The sequence below is a fragment of the Procambarus clarkii genome, chromosome 46, assembly GCF_040958095.1.
Source record: "Procambarus clarkii isolate CNS0578487 chromosome 46, FALCON_Pclarkii_2.0, whole genome shotgun sequence".
Taxonomy (NCBI): domain Eukaryota; kingdom Metazoa; phylum Arthropoda; class Malacostraca; order Decapoda; family Cambaridae; genus Procambarus; species Procambarus clarkii.
The window spans coordinates 21,756,238-21,776,171 of NC_091195.1; the positions used below are offsets into that span (position 1 = coordinate 21,756,238).

Sequence of the window (19,934 nt, forward strand, 5' to 3'; positions counted from 1 at the left end):
CAAAGAGGAACTCCTGAAACCAGCAAGTTCATGAATAAGAGGACACAGATTCAAGCTAAGGCAGCAAAGATGCCAAAAAAATATGAGACAGTTTTCTTCTGCAGAGTGGTAGACGGTTGGAACAAGCTAAATGAGAAGGTGGTGGAGGCCAAAACTGTTAGTAGTTTCAAAATGTTATACTGTACGACAAAAAGTACTGGGAAGACGGGACACCACCAGCGTAGCTCCCAAGGTCGTCTGTGGTCGTGGTTTTCTATACAGCTTTTCAGGTAAACTCTAATACTGTATTCACAATATTTTGGTGCGATGCTGGCGATTAAGTGTATTTATGTACTATGCCGATAGTCAGGAATGTACTTATTACGTTTAATATTAAAATGTACTGTCCATTCAGAGGATGGGCTGTCTTCTCGTGATTATTATTACCTTTACCTCGGTAAAATGTACTGAAATCTTGTGACAGGTATCAACCAGGTATCAACCAGGTATCAACCAGACAGGATGGGGGTGAGTTTGTTTATGGCAGGATGGGGTGAGTTTGTTTATGGCAGGATGGGGTGAGCTTGTTTATGGCAGGATGGGGTGAACTTGTTTATGACAGGATGGGGTGAACTTGTTTATGGCAGGATGGGGTGAACTTGTTTATGGCAGGATGGGGTGAACTTGTTTATGACAGGATGGGATGAACTTGTTTACTTTAGGATAGGGTGAACTTGTTTATGACAGGATGGGGTGAACTTGTTTATGACAGGATGGGGTGAACTTGTTTATGACAGGATGGGGTGAACTTGTTTATGGCAGGATGGGGTGAACTTGTTTATGACAGGATGGGGTGAACTTGTTTATGGCAGGATGGGGTGAACTTGTTTATGGCAGGATGGGGTGAACTTGTTTATGACAGGATGGGGTGAACTTGTTTATGACAGGATGGGGTGAACTTGTTTATGGCAGGATGGGGTGAACCTGTTTATGGCAGGATGGGGTGAACTTGTTTATGGCAGGATGGGGTGAACTTGTTTATGGCAGGATGGGGTGAACTTGTTTATGACAGGATGGGGTGAACTTGTTTATGGCAGGATGGGGTGAACTTGTTTATGGCAGGATGGGGTGAACTTGTTTATGACAGGATGGGGTGAACTTGTTTATGGCAGGATGGGGTGAACTTGTTTATGGCAGGATGGGGTGAACCTGTTTATGGCAGGATGGGGTGAGTTTGTTTATGGCAGGATGGGGTGAACTTGTTTATGACAGGATGGGGTGAACTTGTTTATGGCAGGATGGGGTGAACTTGTTTATGGCAGGATGGGGTGAACCTGTTTATGGCAGGATGGGGTGAGTTTGTTTATGACAGGATGGGGTGAACTTGTTTATGGCAGGATGGGGGGAACTTGTTTATGACAGGATGGGGTGAACTTGTTTATGACAGGATGGGGTGAACTTGTTTATGGCAGGATGGGGTGAACTTGTTTATGGCAGGATGGGGTGAACTTGTTTATGGCAGGATGGGGTGAACTTGTTTATGGCAGGATGGGGTGAACCTGTTTATGGCAGGATGGGGTGAACTTGTTTATGGCAGGATGGGGTGAACCTGTTTATGGCAGGATGGGGTGAACTTGTTTATGGCAGGATGAGGTGAACTTGTTTGACAGAATATGTACAAATGTATTTTGTTTTGTCCCAATGAATAGTGCAATATAACTACTGTATTATAAACTAAGGAAATTATACATTGGAGAATTACAGTATGCTATTTATATATATTGTGTTTTATACAACACTTGTCGCCTGGATAGGAATTGTTATGGGTTGGGCAACTTGCAAATAGAAATACAGTAATTCCATTAGTCATAGAGAAGGTTATGATTCAGGGTAAAACAGGAAGGATATGGTGGTGGGGTGTTGCCCGCAAGGCCATGCTGGGTGGGGGTGGGGGTGGGGGGGGGGGGGGGAGTGCTGCTCTGCCTGTCATCCCTCGCGCCTCACTCGTGCTTAACTCAGTAGTCAACGGTGGGCCAGACGTACCATAGCTGTGTAAAAAAAGGACCTGGAGTCATTGGTTCTTTTGTCCGGAAGTGGCCGAGACAGTTTTGTTTTGAGTTTTGGCTCCGAGGAAGAACGAGGCTTTTAAGAAGTTTTGGTCTTGGAAAAAGAAGTGATCGAGTATTTTGAGTTGGTATAGAGAATTTGTTAAATGGAACTTGTGTGCTAATTATAACAAGAGATAAAGAGGTATAAGGTGCTTCACTGTGCCAAGCTAGACGAAGGATAATCATGAATGGTGATTTGTTTCGAGATACGTTGTCCCTAATGCAGGGCACGAGCCAGACCATAGGCTACCGTGTTCGCCTCCGTATGCAACACATTCTCAAAGACGTAGCCGAGCTGGCTTACGAACGACCTCAATTTTTTGCAGATGTTCCTCCTCCGCCGTTATTGGTTGGCAAAGGTAAGTTATTGTGTGCATATAGTTACTAGAGTTGTTTCTTACTTTGTTTCCAACAACAAGAAATCAAATGCTACCTGTAGCTCGAAACAATGTTCCTTAAGGTTTGCTGAGCAAATCATTGTCACAGCCAAGCTAGTAACAGCCCATCACAGCACAGTGGATTAACCGCGGCTCTTCTAGTCATCTTCCACATTGCCGCTTTCTGCCAAATCCTCAAACCAGTTCCATTACTCTCTGCTTGTTTTAATGGTTTCTATTTGGAGCTGATCCACACCAGGAGCTTCCCACAGTTCTGTTTCTGTGGTGATGAACTCGGATTTTGATGGATATCATTTGTGGTATTTTGTCATATACTCCTCTCTCATCAGTAAACTTGATTTTGTTGATACTGTAATTGCACTTCCTTCATATTCTCAGTTTTAGTGTTATTAAACACAATACATACTGTAATACAGTGGTCACTGGTTCATAGTAGCATATCAAAAGGAGCATATTGATATACTCCTTTTATTCCCTCAAGTATGACTCAAGTAAAGCTGCTTCAGGTTCCACTCTACAGAGCTGTGACCATGTGCTGGTTCAGTATCCATACTAATTTATTTATGCTTCTTTTGGCTAGGATAAAATATAAAAAGTTGTTGACAACATTTTTGAGAGTAATGTTGGAATATGCAGTGGTTGTATGGTGTTGACCAAACCACACACTAGAGTATGGTGTATGGTGCAGTTGTATGGTGTCTAAAACTCAAGAAGCATGCACATCAGTGAGTTGGAAAAGGTGCAAAGACATGGAACTAAATGACTTCCAGAATTGAGAAACAAGAGCTATGAGGAGAGGCTAGAGGTGTTAAATATACCTAAACTAGAAGATAAAAGGAAAAAAGAGGCAAATGATCACTTTGTACAAAATAGTAATGGAATCGACAAAATTAACAAAGAAGAACTTTTGTAAATGACAACTTTGTGAACTAGAGGATATAGGTTCAAATTAAGGAAACAAAGCTGCCAAAAAAACATTAGAACGTTCACTTTTGCAGACAAAGTGGGAGACGATTAGGACAAGTGAGACGGTGGTGGAGGCCAAAACCATCAGTAGTATCAAAGATTCATATAACAAAGAGTACAGGGAAGAACAAAAACCACAAGCATAGATCTATCTCGTCCTGTAACTTCACTTAGGTACAGTATTTACACTTGTGTAATTACACAGAACAAAGGATTCACTCGAGCTCAAAACTCATTAGTATCGATTACCACCACCAGCCTGCCCAGCCCCGGCTCCCAGCTGGCTCTTGAAGTCAGTTCTGCTCCTGATGCTGGTGTCTTCACACCTGCTTGTAGTGCTTCTGCTCATGCCAGTTCGCGGGTTAGCCCCAAAGTTTCAAGCTAAATGTCAGGTCATCCTTAGACTTGGTTGTCTTGTGAGGGCCATTTACTGTGTGTGTTGTTACCTGTATAGATCCAGCTTGGTCTCTTACCCTTGTGGCCACCTCTTTCCCAATAATGTTGTCACAGAGGTTGTTTCGGTGGCAGCTTTTTCATGTTATCCTACTGGTCGGGTGTTGTTTTCTAAGAGTTCTTTTCCCGTTTGAAGGTGATCTGTTCAGGTGGGGACCTCACGAGATATAGGTCAAGGTAAGTCCTCAGATGGGTCAAGCTCCCGGGCTGTTGCACCTCCTGAGGAGGCTTCCTCCTCCACTCAATGTTGCTATTATGTTTCACAGAGGTTTGGTTCCACTCAGGGCCAGTGCAAGTCCTTTCAAGGTTTGCCCCTTTGACACCGTTGTTGTGGGGTAGGGGGGGGGGGGCATCTGGCACAATTTGTGGGTGTTGCAGGTAGATTCATGTGGTCATCATTGGGGCTGGTCAGTCCCTTTTCTGTATTTTGGGTCAGGATCATCAAATGCCTTGTTGGTTGATCCTGTTTCTTTGGTTCCCTATTCCATGGCTTGTATTTCTCAGGTTGTCGGCAGTGTCATAAAATCTGGAGGGCTTGTGAGCTGCTGCATGCATGGGTGCATTTTACATGATTGCAGTCATAGTACTGAGGCTCTCACACCCAGGAGAGGTATCCATAATTTTTTCCCAAGATGGAGTCTGTTTACTGGCGGCCTGAGGAAGCGGATATGAGCCCCGTGTACCTGCTGTTTTACTTGTTTTGAATCTTATGCTAGACCTAGAGCGACCCCTGGTTGAGGTGAGCACCACTGATGAAACACTGGTTAATATGCACAGTTGAAGGGTTAAGTTAGCCGAGATATGTCACCTGTGTGCAACAAAATTTATCAACAACATTGCATGACGAATAGCAGATGTTAAGGGAATCTTCTTACACTGGATAGAATCTTTGTTCTTGGTGGAAGATCCACAAACAGAGCAGTGACAGTCTTGTGTATATTCTAAGACAGATTTACAGCATACACATAACCACTTCATAAAATGCTGAGGTGGTTTTGGACCAACACATCTCCCAGGAGTTACGGCTGGGTGGGCACTAGTAGTTGCCATCAGTTTATTTTTACATGTGGAAATTAGGGGATATGAGAAGTGGAGGGGTAGAAACTTGTAAACATCCACACACACACACACCTGAGTTTGCATTTGTGTGTGTGCACCATGGAGTGAATGAGCAGTATACATATACACCACAGAGCAATGGCAGTTATGTTAATTGGGCCTGGCACTTCTGAGATTATGTAGGGCTCATTTATCTACGTGTAAATTCACACGTAGATAAATAAGACATTACTCGACGACTGCAGGTGGAGCAATACACAGGAATGTTGTGTAATTGAGAACAGTAGCATGGTGGTTGAGTGAGGTAGCAAAGTACAGTAGAGGGTGGAGCAGGAGATTGGTGGATCGGGCACATGACATGGAGGGAGTACAACTGAACATGAGAACTCTGGAGAATGCCGCAGATAAAGCAGCAGCTTAACTTGACAGGAGTCATCTGGAGATTAAAATCAAAGAGAAACATAAGTGACCACGTTGTTCTTGGATGAGAAGTAGCCAACCCGTCTTCGACTCGAGTCCATTACATCCAGCGGTCGACCCCCATAGATGCATTCATAAATTTTAACATGCTGTTCATTCAAATTGGGAATTTTCTCAAATATAAATTAATATTATAATATATTAGCATATTGTGCATATATAGGCATAGGTTAGGCTAGGTTAGGTGTTTAGGTTTTGTTGGCGATTATTTGTAGTACGTGGGTGAAGCATTTACAGTGTTGTGGTTTGAACAAAATTCATCAGTGAAGCACTTGTTTCGGAAGTGTTTGAACGAAATCAGTTGCGAATCGTGTGTAAACCGTTCTTCATTCATAAACAGATGGGGTTTGGCGGGTGCATGGAATCACTTTTGGGTCTTTGTTTGAAGGACGGGCTGGAAGTAGCACTCGTGTCTGCTTCAAACTGCTTGTCCAATACAACTGAGAAAGACAAGGGGCTGTGAAATTGGTTAGTGAAAAACAGTTGAAAATACTTCAGCAATCCTGTGCCAAGCAAATAGTGCTGTGCCTGCATAAGCCCATAAGATGGTACTAGTCACTTGATACTTGGTGTATAGTGAACTTTATAGCAACTTAGCTTTTATATTCTAGGCACTAATCTTGTCGTAAATCTTGGCTATTCTATTTTTTATGGGCTTTACATAGTAATGATTCCATGCTTTGTTGTATATTTTTCAACTGGTCTGAAGTAGGCTCTGGAGTTAATCATGGATAAATCCTCGTTTTAAGTTTTTAAAGCCATTCGTATGGTTGCCAGGTTTTGGTACACTGCAGGTGTTAGTGCTAGTGCAGACGACGCGTCACAATAATGTGGCTGAAGATAGGATGACCAAATCACACACCAGAAGATGAAGAGACGACGATGTCTCTGTCCGTCATGGACCGTCATCATGTCAATTGTGATGTGAACGAGGGAGGCACGAACATTTTAGCGCTGGTGTTTCCGTGCACAATTTTTTTTTTTTTTTTTCAGATTCGTGTTGCTGTTTCCATCATATATTGTAGTGCTTTTCCAGTCTCCTTTCCCCTCCTCGCTCCATCTTCATTTTTCTTACAATGGCTGCGATTGATTTCTGGCAGCCATTTATTTTTTTGATACCCATCGCTAGTTTAGGTTCTGTTGCAGTAACCAATAATCATCCTTAGTTAATACCTTCATGAATATTGCATTGTCTTTGGTAAAGTTAACATGTAGTGAATAAGCAAGCCTGGTGGAGAGTAATGCAACTGGAGCACAGTGAGCAAGTTTGACACATTAGCTTACTCAAGAATATAAACGACAAAAGCTAATTTCGGGTAAAAAAATGTAAACGTTAAAATAAATTGTAGATATTTCTGTAATTTGTTAGTAACTTTTCATTTACTCTACAGATGGGCCACCTCCGATGCCACCCATGCCCCCTGGGCCTCCACCGTGTACAAATATGCCCAGCCCTGCTCCCTCAACCAGCCAAGGACCACCAAATATGGCCATGGGTGGGATGATGGCACCTCCGCCGCCACCAGGCACCGCAGGCCCTCCTGGACCTCCTCCTCCACCACCAGGTGGCCCCGTCATGCCTGCTGACTATCCAAATGGAGGTTAGTCATAAGTGGAATTAACGCGCACTTTTTTTTTTTTTTGCCTCATTTTTGATTAAAGGTCAGAAATTTTCGGGTCTTGCAAATAAAAGTTAAATGGCACTCGGGTATGTGAACACGGGTGAATGGCTAAACAACAGTGTATTGGTAGAGGGTAGGAATAAACAGTGCACAAGCACAGATCTGGATGAAAATCAAAATCAAAGCAAAAATGAGACTGAGCTACAGAATAGAATCTCTATCCATAACTACTGGCAGAGCTAATATAGAGTGAAGTACTGTACAGCCAAGAGAAACGAACCATACCAGAACTTGGAAGTTGATATAAATATGCATGGGGTGCTTGTAAATACCAGGAAGAATTGATTGAATATGAATGTGCAACAAGAGTAAAAATTTTTCAGATATGACAGGAAACACAGGCTACAGGGTGGGGGTCAGCCTGTACATCAGAGAGACACTTATCTCTACAGAGCTGCTAAATGCCACAAATCAATTCATTTTGCCGGGGACAAGAAGTCGGTCTATATATATTCTTTAGGCTTGTATTGCGGTCCCCCCATCCCCCCAAGGTTGAATTACTGACCGTCTCCTGGATGTAACCCCACAACAGTTGCCCAACTCCCGGGGTACCTATTTACTGCTAGGTCAACAGTAGCATTAAGTGAAAGGAAATGTGCTCAATCATTTCTGTCATGCCTGGAAATAAAATCTGCAATCTCCGATTGTGAGTCGAGAATGAAGTCAACTCTGTATAAGTCATGGGATGCAAGTTCTCGGCAGTTTAAAGACCAACTAACGAAAATAAAAACTTATTGAGAAAACCTGACAAACCCAGCCGCAAACATCATCATGATTGGTGACTTTAATTTACAGTACCTAAACTTGAAAAAGTGTAAAATACTATACTGTTACATCAGAGAGAATTCCAGGAAGCAGTCTAAATAAACCATCACAAATGACCTTCAATGCATTTGTGAGAGATTTGCCTTGAACCAACTGGAATAGAAAACATCCTAGACTTCATTTTCACAAATAGTGATGACCTGTTATGAAACATACTGGTAACCCGTACATGTTGCTCAAATCATAACTAAATTCAAGTTCAGAGAAACCTACACAATAGACCAGCACAGCCAGTGACAAATCTTAACAGGAAGAGAATGCTCCATGCTCCTGTGAATTAGAAGGATAAAATGGTGATTGAACTAAAGATGCAAGTAGCATATAAAATCCAGGAGAGACAGAGCAAAAGGCCATCAGTGAAATTGAGAGCAGTCCAAAATATTTCCTCTATGCAAAGTCTAGAACAAAATTGGCATCTAGTATTGCACACGTGAGATGGAACTGGCATGTATGACAACAAAGAAGTTGATGAAATACTGAATACCGTATACAGCACGATTATATTTTCAGTGAGCCTCTAATCACACTGAAGATTGACACACGAATTGTTCGTGAATGGGAGACCAACTCTTGTTACATTCCCACGTAAGACTCGTTTGTTGTATAGACTCCCACTTTTCATTATTAGGTACTGCACACGGCCTCAAGTAAATCACAACTCCAATCAATCAGTCTAGGGATGTAGAAAGTCTATGGTAAAAGAACCACCGGTTTACTTGGGGGAATTTGTCACACGTGACTCAAACTATTTACATGTATTATTTACAAATATATGAAAGTTAAAAAGCATTAGTGCTTCTCACTGAAGCTAGATGCTGCTTAGTTAAACAGGCCAAGCTTAACCACTGTGCTGCGCCTGCCGAGAAATGATGAGGTTAGTATATTGTGACAAGAATCTGGAATACAGTGGGGCCTCGACTTACAATGGTACTCCGTTCCCAGAGACGGATCGTAAGTCGAAATATAGTAAGTCGAAGCGATTTTTCCCATAAGAAATAAAGGGAATTTAATTAATCCGTTCCCCACCCTCCAAAATATTAACATACAAATACATTTTATACTGAATACAATGTTTTTTCTAACTACAATACAGTACATAAGTTTCTCTTACCTTTATGGAGGGCTCTTGATGGTGTATGGAAGATGGTGATGAGGGGGGAGGAGGAGAGTTGTTACTGTTTGGAAGGAGAGTTCCCTTCCATTATCACATCAGGCAGTGATGTTTTCTCTGGGGTACTCACTCTCTCCTACGTTTTGCCTGAACACCACTAGGACCTGGTTGTGGTTCACTGCTTGTTTGTCCACTACAAATTTGTCGAGACATTTGTTTTTCCCTTCGTTTTAACATTTGTCTGTAATGATGCATCACAGTGTCATTGAATAGGTTAAGGCAATGACCTACTGCAGCTTGATTTGGGCGAGTCGTTTCAGCAAAGGTTTGCAAATCTTCCCATGCTGCACACATTTTCTTAATTGTTGAGGAAGAGACATTCTGTACTGGCACATCCTCCCCTGAAGAAATTTCCTAAGCTGCCTCTTCTTGCTGTTCCTTTTGAAGGGCTTGGAGTTCTTCGGTGGTCAGTTCTTCGTTGTGTTCTTCCACCAACTCCTCCACATCAGCACCATCCAACTCCAAATCCAATTGCCGGCCCAGAGAAACAATTTCCCCAACAAGAGGTACTTCAGGTTCAGGCTCAAATCCCTCAAAGTCTCGTTCTGCAACACATTCAGGCCACAGTTTTCTCCAGCCAGAGATCAGGGTTCTTACAGTCACTTCTTGCCAAGCTTTGTCAACAAGTTTTAGAGCACTATAAATGTTAAAATGGTTTTTCCAGAACTCTTTGAGGGCGAGGTTTGTGGCATCCGTCACTTCGACACATCTCCGGAAAAGTGCCCTTTCATAAAGTTTCTTGAAATTGGCATTGATTTTCTGGTCCATAGGCTGAAGTAGAGGAGTGGTGTTGGGAGGAAGGAACTATTGTAACAAAACTAAATTCCTCCTCCAATGAATCCTCCAAGCCTGGAGGATGGGCAGGAGCTTTATCGAGGAGAAGCAGGGCCTTGAGTGGCAAACTGTTCTCCTGCAAATATTTTTTGATGGCAGGGCACACCACCAAATTCACCCACTCCGTAAAAAATTGCCTAGTCACTCATGCCTTAGCACTAGCCTTCCACATCACATACATTTTGTGTTTCTGCACGTTATATTTTTTGAAAACCCTTGGATTTTCGGAATGATACACAAGCCAGGGTTTAATTTTCAAATTGCCACTCGCATTACCACACAACACAAGAGTAAACTGATCTTTCATAGGCTTGTGTCCAGGCAATGACTTCTCCTCCTTGGTAATGTATGTTTTCTTTGGCAATCTTTTTCCAGAATAGCCCTGTCTCGTCACAATTAAACACTTGTTGTGGTAGGTATGCCTCACTCTGCACAAAATCTTTAAATTCGCCAATGAATCTTTCAGCCGCTGGTTTGTCTGAGCTGGCAGCCTCCCCATGCCTCACAACACTATGAATTCCACTTCTTTTTCTAAATTTCTCAAACCATCCCCTGCTCGCCTTAAACTCTCTCTTTTCTGCATCACTTGTTCCAGGGGTTTTCTTTAAAAGGTCTTCATGCAATTTTCTTGCCTTTTCACAAATGATGGCAAATTTCCGAAACGCTATCACCCACTAACTCCCTGTTGTGTATCCAAATTAATAATAACTGTTCAACATCCTCAAGTGTTTGTGTTCTATGTTTCATGATTATTGATATGCCTTTTGCCACTTTAGCACCCATAATGTCCTTTTTCTTAGCCAGTATGGTGGATATCGTTGACTGAGATTTGATGTACTGCCTTGCCAGTTCAACAACCCACACACCATCTTCATATTTACAAATGATCTCTTGTTTCTGCTCTATGGTCATTCTTACATGGGATCTCATATGTTGAGCCTTACCTCAAACTTTCCTGGGACTAATGGTGTGATATATAATAATTACTTTAATGTTCAAAATGCAAAAAATCGCCACAAGCTCGGAATTTCTTATAGGCGCAATCATCACTAAGCGGGCAGCTGTAGTAAACTGAGGCAGGTCGGACCGCGTGACCGGGAACCACGCGCTCGGTCGACCCGAACGTGTACCAACAAATATCGTTAGCCAACAACACCATCGTATGTCGAGTCGCATTTTTCGATGAAATTTACATCGTAACTCGAAATTATCGTAAGTCGGGGCAATCGTAAGTCGAGGTGCCACTGTATATTGTGACGAGAATCTGGAATAGTCACATTTGTAACTTCTGGCAGGTCTTGTGCCAATCGCACATTAATAAAAACAAAGAGAAAACAAAGTAAAAAACTGTTTGATACCTCTATGGTGTGAGAGCTGAGGGTAAAGCCAAAGAAAATAAAAACTCCAAACATTTTATATAACAAAAAATTACTTTAATTTTAAATAAAATGATAAGAAACAATTAATGAAAACCAAACCCCTTAACCACTTGGCTTAAACACAATGAAGAGAGAAATACAGTGGTACAGTGTGTCCTCACTTGAACGAACTATATGGGGCGAAGCCGATTCGTTCCAGTGCGGAATTCGTTCCATCCGTCCGGCCCCAACAACCTTCTTATTTTTTTTTTTTTTAAACATATGCCAGGACACATTAGTTTGTTTCTTTGTTGTGTGGTGCTTCATTATAATATCTTTCATGCTCTTTTGGTGTCAATAATAATCTGAGATGCGAGAATCACCATCCCCCACCCCACTCACACCATCTTCCACACCACCCACACCATCCTCCACACCACCCACACCATCCTCCACACCACCCACACCATCCTCCACACCACCCTCACCATCCTCCACACCACCCACATCATCCTCCACACCACCCACACCATCCTCCACACCACCCACACCATCCTCCACACCATCCTCCACACCACCCACACCATCCCCCACACCACCCATACCATCCCCCACACCACCCACACCATCCCCACACCATCCTCCACACCACCCACACCATCCCCTACACCACCCACACCATCCCCCACACCACCCACACCATCCCCCACACCACCCACACCACCCATACCATCCCCCACACCACCCACACCATCCCCCACACCACCCATACCATCCCCCACACCACCCACACCATCCCCCACACCACCCACACCATCCCCCACACCACCCACACCATCCCCCACACCACCCACACCATCCTCCACACCACCCACACCATCCTCCACACCACCCACACCATCCTCCACACCACCCACACCATCCTCCACACCACCCACACCATCCTCCACACCACCCACACCATCCTCCACACCACCCACACCATCCTCCACACCACCCACACCATCCCCCACACCATCCCCCACACCACCCACACCATCCCCCACACCACCCACACCATCCCCCACACCACCCTCCACACCATCCCCCACACCACCCACACCATCCCCCACACCACCCACACCATCCCCCACACCACCCACACCATCCTCCCCCACACCACCCACACCATCCCCCACACCACTAACACCATTCGCCCCCACCACCCACACTCCCCACACCACCACCCACACCACCACCCACACCATCCCCCACACACCCCACACCACCCACATCATCCCCCACACCATCCACACACCACCACCCACACCACCCACATCATCCCCCACACCATCCACACCATCCCCCACACCACCCACACCATCCCCCACACCACCCACACCATCCCCCACACCCCCACACCCTCCCCAACACCACTAACACCATTCGCCCCCACCACCCACACTCCCCACACCACCACCCACACACCCCACACCATCACCCACATCATCCCCCACACACCCCACACCACCCACATCATCCCCCCACACCCAACCACACCACCCACACCAACCCACCCACACCCAAACCACACCACACCACCCAAACCATACCACACCACCCACACCACCCACACCACCCACACCGTGTATTGAAGCAGCAGGCTTGGAAGCATCTCAACTCGCCCGACAAAAAAAAATGATGGGTTGACAGGTCTCCTCTCACACCTCCAGGACCCCCCCACCCCCACCCCCCAGGTACCCGGCCATACACACCACAATGCCAAGTCAGCTATTGTTTTCTTCAGGAAACAATAAAACGTGTTAATGATTAATAATGTATATTAATACACGAAAATTAACATATTTTGGCATAAATATTTTACAGCTAAGATTGAGATTTATAATAGAGTATGAATGAGAGGTTTGGCAGCCATGCGTGGTCACCACCCTTCTCTCTCCACTTCCACCTCCCCTGACAACACCTTCCACCACTGACCCCACCTGCCTCTTTCCACCACCTGCCTCCCCTGACCCCACCTGCCTCCCCTGACCCCACCTGCCTACCCTGACCCCACCTGCCTCCCCTGACACCACCTGCCTCCCCTGACCCCACCTGCCTCCCCTGACCCCACCTGCCTCCCCTGACCCCACCTGCCTCCCCTGACCCCACCTGCCTACCCTGACCCCACCTGCCTACCCTGACCCCACCTGCCTACCCTGACCCCACCTGCCTACCCTGACCCCACCTGCCTCCCCTGACCCCACCTGCCTCCCCTGACCCCACCTGCCTCCCCTGACCCCACCTGCCTCCCTTGACCCCACCTGCCTCCCCTGACCAACCTGCCTCCCCTGACCCCGCCTGCCTCCCCTGACACCGCCTGCCTCCCCTGACACCGCCTGCCTCCCCTGACCCCACCTGCCTCCCCTGACACCACCTGCCTCTTTCCACCACCTGCCTCCCCTGACACCGCCTGCCTCTTTCCACCACCTGCCTCCCCTGACACCGCCTGCCTCCCCTGACACCACCTGCCTCCCCTGACACCACCTGCCTCCCCTGACACCACCTGCCTCCCCTGACACCACCTGCCTCCCCTGACACCACCTGCCTCCCCTGACACCGCCTGCCTCCCCTGACACCACCTGCCTCCCCTGACACCGCCTGCCTCCCCTGACACCGCCTGCCTCCCCTGACACCGCCTGCCTCCCCTGACACCACCTGCCTCCCCTGACACCGCCTGCCTCCCCTGACACCACCACAAATGATGCCAGCCACCTCACCAAGGCCCAACGTTCACACGACCTGTGCTTGTTTTATTGGCCTCCTCAAAATTTATTCTAAATAGATATTAGTACAGTACGTAGGCTGTTAGAGGGAGGGAGGGAGGGATCCAGGAAACAACCCCCCCCCCTCCCACCCCTCACCCCCCCCAATGGCTCAGGGAGCGACCGGCCGGCCACACAATGCCGGCTGTTATCTACACCGCAATTGTATTAAAAATTCTGTGAAAAGGAAATGTGTTCAAACTGTTTAAAATATGTACTGTATATATTACAATTTTCACCATTATTATTGCTCCAATATGACATTTTTCTAATAAAAAGGCTATTTTCAGTGTAGATAATGCGATAATTATCATTAAATTGACTCTTGGCATCTGACGACAAGAGGAGAGTGAGTGGTCTCTGTGGTCAGGTGGAGGAAGGAGGGTGGGGGCTGGGGAGCACGTGTTGCCTCCTGACAACAACTCTCTCACCAATGCCTCCCTGACACCATTTTATCACCATTTTTATCACCATTTCTCCCTAGAAACAATGGGTAGGGATAATAAAACACTACATAACTGTTTACACTCTGGCGAATCATAGTTGATGACAGCCAGCTCTGACGCTCGGCCTCGGTGACCGCTTGGACGAACATTCCTCACTTAATCGAACATTTGTATGTTCCACTGAACATTTGGTACCGAATTCAATTTGTTCGGCTCTTCCGGGAATTCGATAGAGCGGGGTTCGTTAGTCTGAGGAAGCACTGTACCTCGGCTTACGAGCGTCCCTGGTTATGAGTTTTTCGGGTTACGAGCAGGATTTCCTCAGAAAATTTGCATCAGGTTACGAGGGTTGCCTCAGGATACGAGTTTGTTGATACGCGTACAGGCCGACCTAGCGGGTGGTGGGTCGGCGATCGCCGCTCAGTTTGCCAGTGCAAACTATCCCAGTGACTATCCCGCCTGAATTCTTCACAAGGATTTACTGTTTATTTTTGGAGTTTTTGCTATTTGAACATAAAATTTGTTATAATATACATCGCAATGGGTCCCAAGAAAGTCAGTGGTAAGGATCAAGCCAAGAAAGCCCATGTGAGGATGACAATAGAGGAGAAACAAGAGATCATTCGGAAGCATGAAAATGGTGCACGTGTTGTTGAACTTTGTAGGCAGTACAACAAATCCACATCAACGATATGCACTATACTTAAGAAAAATGACATTATGAGTGCCAAAGTGGCAAAAGGAGTATCAACAATCACGAAACAAAGACCACAAATACTTGAGGAAGTGGAAAAGTTGTTATTAATTTGGATACACAACAAGGAGTTAGCGGGTGATAGTGTTTCAGAGGCCATCATTTGTGAGAAAGCCAGGGTATTGCACGAAGACCTTGTAAAGAAAACCCCTGGAACAAGTGCAGAAAGAGACTTTAAGGCAAGCAGGGGATGGTTTGAGAAATTTAGAAAAAGAAGCGGTATTCAGAGTGTTGTGAGGTATGAGGAGGCTGCCAGCTCAGACAAACCAGCCGCTGAGAAATTTATTGAAGAATTTAAGGAGTTTACAGAGGCTGAGGGTTACCTACCGCAACAGGTGTTTAATTGTGACGAAACAGGACTGTTCTGGAAATGATTGCCTAAGAGGACATACATTACCAAGGAGGAAAAATCCTTGCCCGGACACAAGCCTATGAAAGATAGGTTTACGCTTGTGCTGTGTTCAAATGCGAGTGGCGATTTGAAAATTAAACCCTTGCTAGTGTATCATTCTGAAAATCCAAGGGTTTTCAGACAGTATAAAGTGCAGGAAACCCATTTGATGTGGAAGGCTAATAATAAGGCATGGGTGACTAGGATTTTTTTTATGGAGTGGGTGAATGACGTGGTGTGCCCTGCCATAGAAAAATATCTGCAGGAGAAACATTTGCCACTCAAGGCTCTGCTTCACCTCGACAATGCTCCTGCTCATCCTCCAGGCTTGGAAGATGATTTGTTGCCCAGATACAATAAATTTCTCACAGTAAAGTTCCTTCCTCCTAACACCATTCCTCTAATTCAGCCTATGGACCAGAAAATCATAGCGAATTTTAAGAAACTTTATGAAAGGGCACTTTTCCGGAAATGTTTTGAAGTGACTGAAGCCACAAACCTCACTCTCAAAGAGTTCTGGAAACACCATTTTAACATTTGTAGTGCTTTAAAACTCATTGACAAAGCCTGGCAAGAAGTGACTCAAAGAACCCTGATCTCTGGCTGGAGAAAATTGTGGCCCGAATGTGTGAGAGAACTAGACTTTGAGGGGTTTGAGCCTGTAAATGATGCGCCTATTGTTGAGGAAATTGTTACTCTGGGCCGGCAAATGGGCTTGAAATTGGATGGTGATGATGTGGAGGAGTTGGTGGAAGAACACAACGAAGAACTGACCACCGGAGAACTCCAAGCCCTTCAAAAGGAACAGCAAGACGACCGAGCTGATGATCCTCCAGTGAAGGAGGATGAGGCAGTAGCGAATGTCCCTTCTACAGAAATTAAGGTGTGTCAGATGTGGGAAGAGATTCAAACTTTTATTGAAAAGACTTGCCCAGAGAAAGCTGTAGTAGGCCGTTGCCTTAATCTTTTCAATGACAATGTGATGCCTCACTACAGAGACATCTTGCGCAGAAGGGAAAAACAAGCTTCCATGGACAGATATGTTGTGAGAACATCGAGCAGTGAGCCACAACCAGGACCTAGTGGTACTCGGGCAAAACGTGCCAGGGAGTGCACACCAGAAAGGTCCTCACTGCCTGATGTGATAATGGAAGGGGACTCCCCTTCCAAACAGTAACATCTCTCCTCCTCCCCCTCCTCACCATCTTCCATACGCCTATAGCATTCATCAGCAAGGGTAAGTAATAACTTGAACATAGTTTTGTAGGTTTATTTAGATGAATTAGGTATAAAATTTAGTTTGAAGTGGGGTTTTTGGGGTAGTCTGGAACGGATTAATTCATTTCCCATTATTTCTTATGGGGAAATTAGCTTCGGGTTACGAGTTTTTCGGGTTGCGAGCCGTCTCCAGGAATGGATTAAACTCTTAAACCGAGGTACCCCTGTACATGTGAAATTTACATTAATAACAAAGGTGCGGGTAATACTTTACACAAAATAGCTATGTGCATCTACCATCACCCGGAGGCGAGAGTAGATGCTACAGCTACGAGCACTCGAAGGATAATTTGACGCTCTGGACGCTGGCAAGCCCTTATATTCAGGGCGTGACGTCATATTTGGCGCAAATACTGGAGATATAGACAGAGACGCTGGCAGTTAAAGGAGCGAGAAAGGTAGGTAGCTGGTGGCATCTGGTCAACTGGCGAGACAGCAGGTGCAGGCGTCTTGGGTACTATAGGGTGGAGGGGGGGAGGAGGCATTGTGTCTAGACAATACATTTGGGCACATGTTGTTGTTTATGTTGAATCTTGATGTTGGAGCATGCAGATACGTTGGTGAGTAGGCAGTAAAAGAACAGGCAGGATCTACTGCTAAGCAGGAGATTATCGTAACAATAACGTAAGAATAAAAAAATCCCAAGCATACAAGGGGCTTACATTTACTTCCTCAGACCTCCAGTAACCATCCCCATCTTGAAAAAAACACCGAGTCTCTTACTTTCCTTTTTTTGGGGGGGGGGGGAAAAATGTTCCCTGGAATACCCGCTAAATCGTTTAACAACCAGATACCCATTCACCGCTGGTTGAACAGAGGCTACAGTTAAGGATTGGTGCCCGGTCAATCCTCCTCGGCCAGGATACGAATATGATATATACAGGCCAAAGCGCTCGCGAAGCACCGGGCGAGTGTTTTATCACTGCGCCACGGGGACTGTTAAAAAAATAGGTTTACGGTAGTTGGTTAACTGGAAATACTGTACTTTCATTATTTTTTTTATTGACGTGATTTAGGAATAAAGTAAATTTAGAAATGAATACGTTTTCAATGAATCAAAACTAGTTCAATGATATTCATCAGTTTCCATTATTTCAGGGATGATGGGTCCAGGCCCTATGGGTATGGGTCCAGGCCCTATGGGACCAGGAATGGGGCCAGGTATGATGGGACCCATGCAAGTAACAGTGAACCCAGCGACTAATGATGCACCCTTGGAATTTAACACCAACAAAAACAAACCACCCATGCCTGTGGCTGCCAGTAAGTTATTATTCTTGGCTCTTGTAGGATTGCTGATAGGATAGATAGGTGCACAAGGAGTGTTAGGGCGGCCGTTTCTCTTGTTTCTCTCTCGGTGGTAAAGGTTCACGTTTTATGTTCGGCAGACAAGTTGACCCCCTTGTTTTGGAGATGTTTCATGCACATAGGGAGAGAGGGAGTCGTTGAATTCGTAGACTCGTGGTGACATAAGTTTACCGACATGCCACGTAATGGAGAGGGATGTAATATTCAAGTTAGATGGTTTATATGTTCACTGTTTCACTCTAGTTTACACAGTGTGTGGAATAACTATATTTATATAATTAGTTTGTAATTACATACTTTCACATAATTGGCAAAAACAGTGAGTACTGTGCATAGGCCTACAATGTATATATAATATGTACACCTATATTGCATGGAAATCTATTTCTGGCACTGCTCTAAAGATGCCTGGCAACCCATTCATTTGCCGCTATTCTGTGTGTTACTGTCATTCAGAAATGAATCCAAACACCAGTGGGATACACCAAATTGTGAATTGATAACCGCAGGCCACTAGTATATACAGTACAGTACTTGATGATAACCTCATTGCATAGTAAGCAGATAAAAATGATAGCATAATTTTGTTCACGGGTCTAGGTTAACTCCATTACATTATATACACATGAGTGAAATCACAGTAACGTGATATCGACAAGAAAGTCAACGGGAGCCGTAATGAGGATTCGAACCTATGCGAACCTATGGGTATGCCCAGACACATACTCTAGACGACTAGGCCACCACATGGTCAAAAGAATTGCAACCTGGGGTTCTGCTGATCCCACGAGGATTCCCGAGGATTCCTCTGAAGCCGAACCAGAGTTTCACATAATTTCCTCATGCACTCTGGCTTCTGTCATCTAGGAATTGTACCTCTGACGCCACTCATCCAATACACAGAGAAATCACAGTAACGTAATATATCAATGTGAAAATCCACAGGAGCCGTAATGAGGACTCAAACCTACGTGCTGGGTGGTCCCAGACACACGTTCTAAACGACTAGGCCACCACATGGCCAAAGTCCTGTGGATTTTCAAATATATACTACACCGAAGAAACTAGCTTGTATTAGAAGACTTTGCCTGGTAAAAATTTCGCTCCTAGATGGTCAGCTGTTGTATGCTATAAGGGTAATAAAGACAGATTAAGAGCCACGGTGTGCGTGTGTGGAGACGGCTCGTACGCAGACATGGGCACTGTTTGGAAACACTGCAACACCAAGACCTTTACAAAATTGTTTGAACAATTTGCCACTCAAGTATTATAATTTACAAAATCCATAGCTAATGTACTATCTTGGCTTCATGATGTGTTTTGTACAGTAATTAGAGAACATCAATTCGAGGAGCATGGAGTGAGGCTACGTGAAGTTTAGTCTTTGCTTTTGCCGGATAATGCCCTTGCTCGCCTCAATATTGACAGCTTAACTGATAGTATAGTAACCTGTATGGCACTGTCATACAGCTTACTATACTATCAGTTTAGTCAGCTGTCAATATTGAGGATACCTACTTCTACTACTACTATCATCCGGTACCACCGTCCTCAGCCAGGCCATGAATGAGCACCACAACAGGTGGTACACCCCAGTATAGTAACCTGTATGGTACTATCATCTGGTACCACCGTCCTCA

General features: G+C 45.0%; 1 protein-coding gene across 1 annotated transcript in view; it reads left to right on the plus strand.

The window, feature by feature from the left end:
* Positions 1-2,172: 2,172 nt before the first annotated feature.
* LOC123770576 (ecto-NOX disulfide-thiol exchanger 2) overlaps positions 2,173-19,934 on the plus strand; it is a 78,527-nt gene continuing 60,765 nt past the window's right edge. The window contains 3 exon segments of the mRNA XM_069301836.1: positions 2,173-2,446; positions 6,835-7,044; positions 18,085-18,249. Coding sequence (XP_069157937.1) covers positions 2,272-2,446; positions 6,835-7,044; positions 18,085-18,249 — 550 coding nt within the window. The 5' untranslated portion in view covers positions 2,173-2,271.